Here is a 5,832-nt window from a genome sequence, read left to right on the forward strand (position 1 = left end):
CACATGTGCCGTGATCCCCACACGTTCTGAACCACTCAGTGTATCAGTCTCCTAAAATGGGGAATAACAGTTCAGACCTCAAAGGCATAAATCAAGTGAGGCAATACAAATAACGGTCACAGAAGAGAACCAGACCGTGGTTAGTGACTGTGACCTGGCATAACTGAACATCTCCCCCTTTCTCACTAAGAATTCAGAGATCATCAGACGCTCACTCTGGCCAAAGGGTGAGTAATAAGATGCCGTTTTCTGGGCGTCACCAAAATCATAGACCACAGGGATGGCTGGGCCGTTGTCAGTCCAACACTTTCCTTCTCCGTATTTCACTGGATATTTCTACAAGGAACAAAAAAAGTCACCAAGTAAAGGACTACAGCTCTACCCTTACAAGCATCTCCCAGGGAGGCTGCCATTCCCCGGGGCAGAAACAATGCTTTCTCAGTAACTGAGATTCTTTTTTCTTTAAGCAGGATTTATTGAGAGGATAGAAAAGCTCCCAAAGTGGGAGGGGACCCACGGGGATTGCCCAAGATTATTTCAAAACCAGCTAAAATAAGAATCTTTGACCACTGCCAGTCACTACGGAGCTGTGCTTCCCCCATAGCCCGGCCACTTCTCTCTCAGTCTCTTTCTCTCACTTTTTCGCTCTGTCTCCCTGTCTCCATCTCTCTCGTTCTTGCTTTCTCTGTCTCTGTCTCTCTTGCTCTCTCTCATGATCTCTCTGTCTCTGTGTCTCTGTCTCTCTCACTTTTTCTCTCTATCTCTTTGGTCTCTATCTGTCTCTATTTCTGTCTCTCGCTCTCTCTAGCTGTCTTTGTCTCTCTCACTCTGTCTCTATCTCTCTGTTTCTCTCCCTCTCTGTCTTTGTCTCAGTCTGACTCTCTTTGTTCTCTCTCTCTTGCTCTCTTTTGCATTCTCTGTCTCTCTAGCTCTCTCTCACTCTATCTCACTCTGTCTCTGTCTCTGAATGTCTCTCTCGCTTTCTCTGTCTCTATCTCTGTTTCTTTCTCACTCACGCTGTCTGTCCCTATCTCTCTGTCTCTAGCTCTTGCTCTCTCTTTCTGTCTCTCTCTCCCGCTCTCTTCCTCTCTCTCCACTATTCCTGTCCCTGACTCTTCTCTTTGCCATAGGTCGTCCTCTTACCTGGCTCAGAATTCCTGAGAAAAGCAGGGCAGACGCCAACAGCAATTCAAGGTTAGGAGAACATAAACGTCGCTGTCCAACCCTGAACACTTGCCTCTCTGTCCACTCATGAACCCCAGCCCCAGCTAGCAGCCTGTGTACCTGGTAGAGGCCAAGCAGATTGTGTCCCAGTCTCTGGAAGAAGCCGGTGTTGGTGTGGTACCTCAGCAGAGAGCTGTTTCTCCACTGCTGCAGGGGGGTCCTGTTGGGCACGTGCCAGATGCCCAGGTCCTCAGCCTGGATGTCGTAGTAGCCCGGGTTCTGAAAAGCAGCAGACACTGAGCCTGACCACACCATGAGGTCCCAGAATGCCAAAGGCCTGCAGATGCAGCCTCCGCTGAGCTGAGCTCTGGGCTCTAGGTGGGCAGGGGTCAGCCATGCTCAGACACCCCCACTTCCAGTGGGCGACCTCCCCCGACCGCCCAAGGTCCTCCCAGCCTTGCGGGGATAAAGCTGTGATGCAAGACACACACGCCTGTCTTTCTTCTTTTTCATCCCTATCTCCACACCCCACTCCCTCCTGGACGTGTGTGGCCACCACACTCCATCCCCCGCCATCTCCCAAGTGGCTGGGAAGTATCACCACCTTGTAGTCATCACTTGTGGCTGCCTCTGCAGACCCGAAGGTGTTGTAGTTGGCCCAGTTGCCGTCCCCCTCCGGGTAGTCTGCTCTGTTTCCCTGCTGGCTGGACCAGCGGTCGCCCAGTGTACACTTCCCATGCATGTTGTTCTCATGCACGCTGGCCACCAGGGTCCAGCCGCCGCCCCCTGAGGTCATGTCACAGAAGGTCTGGTAGATGACACCATTCTCGGTGCGGAGGAAATACAGGCCGTCTGTAGAGAGAATCAGCCCAGAGCCTTCCTGTCTGAGTGCTCTGATCCATCTCAGCCCCAGGACCCAGAGAGATCTAGGAACCAGAAAAATGGCCTGAAGTCTCCTCTAAATCCCATCATCAAGTGTTCCTAGGGGTACTTGAATCTCCCTGAGTGCAGAAGACCATGTTCCTGTGACTGAGGCAGAACACAAAATGATCAAAACTCCCAGTACGTTCTTCATGAAGTTAAACAGTTATCACAGGACCCAGCAAGCCCCAAATAATGGAAAACAGAGCCTCCAACAGTGCATTTGTGTCAATGTTCGTTGCAGCATCAGTCGCAAGAGCCAGAAAATAGAACCAACTCGAATATTCATCAATAGATGAAGGGGTAAACAAAATGCGTGTGTGTGTATGTGTGTGTACACAATGGATAAAAAGGAATGAAATATTCATGCTACAACATGGACAGACCTTGAAAACTTCATGAAATAAGCCAGACACACTAGCCAGGCATGGTAGCATGCGCTTGTATTTCCAGCTACTTGGAAGACTGAGGCGGAAGGATCACCAGAGCCCAGCAGGTCGAGGCTACAGTGGCCGGGAGCAGCCACTGCACTCCAGCCTGAGTGACAGAGTGAGACTACAACTCAAAAAAAAAGAAAGAAAGAAAGAAATAAGCCAAACACAAAAGGACAAATACCGTATAATTCATTTACATGAAACTAGAATAGGCAAATTCATCAAGACAGGAAGTAGAACAGCGGTTACCAGGGACTGGGGAGAGAGAACACAGAGTGGTTGCTTCACAGAGCTTCTGCTGGTGCGATGAAAACGTTCTGGGTGTAGATAGTGATGGTTGTACAACATTGTGAATATAATTAATGTCACTGAATTGTACAATTTAAATGGATTAAAATGGCAAAGTGTATTCAATATGTAATATATATAGTTTACCACAATTCCTTTTTAAATTTTAAAAAATGGTGGGCCAGGCATGGTGGCTCAAGCCTGTAATCCCAGCACTTTAGGGGACGTAGACAAAAGGATTGCCTGAGCTCAGGGGTTCAAGACCAGCCTGGGCAACTTGGTGAGACCTGTCCTACCATAAAGCAAAAAAAAAAAAAAAAAATTAGCCAGGCATGGTGCCACATGCCTGTTCCTCCAGCTACCTGGAAGGCTGAGGCGAAAGGATCACCTGAGCCCAGCAGGTCAAGGTTGTGGTGGCCGTGAGCGTGTCACTGCACTCCAGCCTAGGCGACAGAGTGAGACTCTGACTCAAAATATATAAGAATAGAAAATAATAAATTTTTAAAAATTAAAAGCTCCCAGAAGACAAAGACCTGATGCCCCAACGGGGCTCTGTACGGATGCTGTATCACTCACCACGTGCACTGTGGCACTTCTCTTTGATTTCCTTGCAGCTTCTGGGCAGAGATGGGGACGGAGAGGAGCAAGTCCATTCCTTGGAGGAGGTACTGGCCGCCTCTAGAGAAGATGCAAAGTTTTATTCTGGTTGCTGGTTTGACACAGAACTCAGCCTTTCCTTGTCACTAGTCCCAAGCTCATCCTAGCACTGTAGAAGAGCCTCACCGCCTGCTGGCAGACCCTGACATTCAGTACCACATCCATTCAGCCCATCTGACCCAACATCCAATGCAGGCTCGTGTATGCTGTCCTTCATTTGACCTCGTCCTTTTGCTGGACCCTGTCTTAAGTACTGGGCAGTTGAAGAAATTAGCCTTCCCCTTTCATGGTCTCTCGTGGGTTTTGTGGACAAGTCAGCAGACAATTATATAGAGAAGAATCAATGATCAAAGAAAGACAAGCTGAGCGCAATGTCTCACACCTGTAATCCCAGCAATTTGGGAGGCAGAGGCAAGAGGATTGATTGCCTGAACCCAGGGGTTTGAAACCAGCACGGGCAATTTGGTGAGACCTCATCTCTACAATAAATCAAAAAATTAGCCGGGTGTGGTGTTGCACAGCTGTGGTTCCAGCTTCTTGGAAGGTTGAGGCAGAAGGATTACCTGATCCCAGTAGGTTGAAGCTGTGGTGGCCATGAGCATGCCTCTGCACTCCAGCCTGGATGACAGAGTGAGACCCCAACTCAAAAAAAAGAAGAAGAAGAAGACAAGCCCAAGAGAATAAAAGAAAGACCCGAAGGTGCGAATGGAGAGTAGAGAGGCCAGACTGGAGGCAGGGAGTTGTCTGGAGTAGGAGGCGGCTTGGGGGAGTTGTCTCATGTCTTGGTCACAGAAGGCCTCCTACCTCAGGTGACACCTTAGCTTATTCTAAGAGGTAAACATGATTTATCAGTAGAAAAAAAAAGAAGAGAATTCAAGGCAGGAAGAACAGCACATTTAAAAGCCTGGAGAAAAAAATATATACTCCAGTCTGTTAAAGAAATGTAAGTAGCTTAATGTGGCTGAAACATAGGGCGAGGTAGGGAGTGGTGAGATAGTGACCGAGAGACTAGCAGAGGCACAGAATGAAGAACCCTATATACTAATCCCAGTTGTAAAGAGTCAGCAAACTATTTTAAAAGTCTTGAGGAAGGCCAGGTTTGGTGGCTCATGACTATAGTCCCAGCACTTTGGGAAGCCGAGGTGAGAGAATTGCCTGAACCCATGGGTTCGAGACCAGCCTGGGCAACTTGGCAAGACCTCATCTCTACAATAAATTAAAATAATAATAATAACAATGAAAAGAAATATAGATATTAAACCCCATTATCATTATTATTATAGAGATGAAGACTGTGAAAAGAACATTCTCTGGGCACACAGCAGACTATGCAATTCCCATCGGAATCCCATGGCCAAGGCCACAGGAGTGAAGAGCAAAGAGCAGCTGGGAGGGGACACGGTTCTCACCAGAACCCCCTCAGGACCACACAGGTACACAGCCTGGCCTAGGACGTGCCTCACTGCTGCAGGCCAGATCCCACAAGAAGTCAGAAAGCGACACTCAGCCTACATCCAAGTCAGCCTCTGGGCATCTCAAAAACACACCCTGTGGCCCCGGAGAGACCAGGATCCTGGGAGCCACCCTGCTCAGCTCTGTTCTGGAAGAGGGACTGTTGCCCCTTGGAGGTGACTCACCCGCGCTGCAGCCTCTGGTGGCCTCAATGAGTAACAGCAGGAAGGAGAACTGGATCATTGGAACCTGAAGAAACACAAGATGAAGGTCACCAAACTCCACCATCTTTTTTCTCTACATCCCTACCCCAACCCCTGTCCTATCAGTCCTACAGACTCTAAAGCCCCTTGCCTTTTGCTTAAGCTTCACACATCTCTGGGACCAAAGGCAGACCTAGGCTGAAACCAGAGATCCCCCCACTCACAGACTTCCCTCCCGCGCAGAGCGCTCCCTCCATCCTGCCACGGGTGCAGAGTTCAGAGTTGCCAGCGGGGTGCAGCTCGCTCTGCAGAGGCTCCTGATGTGGGGTGAAGCTCTGAGCCCTTTATGGAGAAAGCCCACTGGGGCCAAGCCTAGGCTTCCAGCCTCGCCCTCCCATGGCACAATTCCCAGTGCCCCTGAGGCCACTAATTATCTCAGGGCAGGTTGTTTACATAGCGATAACTCATGGAATTAACAGGCTGTACAAGATCTAAAATGTCTGTTGTTCCTGGATTTGGTGATTTCATTGACCTGTGTATTTAATTTTTTAAAAAGAAAGAAAGAAATTAACAATAGTTGGTGTTGGTTTGGGGTTTTGTGTCTTTCTTTCTTGCAAAATAAAAACTTTTTAAAAAATTAAATATCTAGGCTGGGCGCAGTGGCTCACGCCTATAATCCCAGCACTTTGGGAGGCCAAGGTAAGAGGATTGCG

General features: G+C 48.7%; 1 protein-coding gene across 1 annotated transcript in view; it reads right to left on the reverse strand.

Annotated features, from left to right (window-relative positions):
• Positions 1 to 5,347, reverse strand: part of ITLN1 (intelectin 1) — a 7,408-nt gene extending 2,061 nt beyond the window's left edge. The window contains exons 1-6 of the mRNA XM_008074717.1: positions 5,271 to 5,347; positions 5,102 to 5,165; positions 3,384 to 3,485; positions 1,769 to 2,016; positions 1,285 to 1,443; positions 216 to 336 (exon numbers count right to left, since the gene is read on the reverse strand). Coding sequence (XP_008072908.1) covers positions 216 to 336; positions 1,285 to 1,443; positions 1,769 to 2,016; positions 3,384 to 3,485; positions 5,102 to 5,159 — 688 coding nt within the window. The 5' untranslated portion in view covers positions 5,160 to 5,165; positions 5,271 to 5,347. The remainder of the gene's footprint in view (positions 1 to 215; positions 337 to 1,284; positions 1,444 to 1,768; positions 2,017 to 3,383; positions 3,486 to 5,101; positions 5,166 to 5,270) is intronic.
• Between the last annotated feature and the right edge of the window lie 485 nt (positions 5,348 to 5,832).

The sequence above is a fragment of the Carlito syrichta genome, unplaced genomic scaffold, assembly GCF_000164805.1.
Source record: "Carlito syrichta isolate Samal-C Ts95f unplaced genomic scaffold, Tarsius_syrichta-2.0.1 Scaffold317242, whole genome shotgun sequence".
Taxonomy (NCBI): domain Eukaryota; kingdom Metazoa; phylum Chordata; class Mammalia; order Primates; family Tarsiidae; genus Carlito; species Carlito syrichta.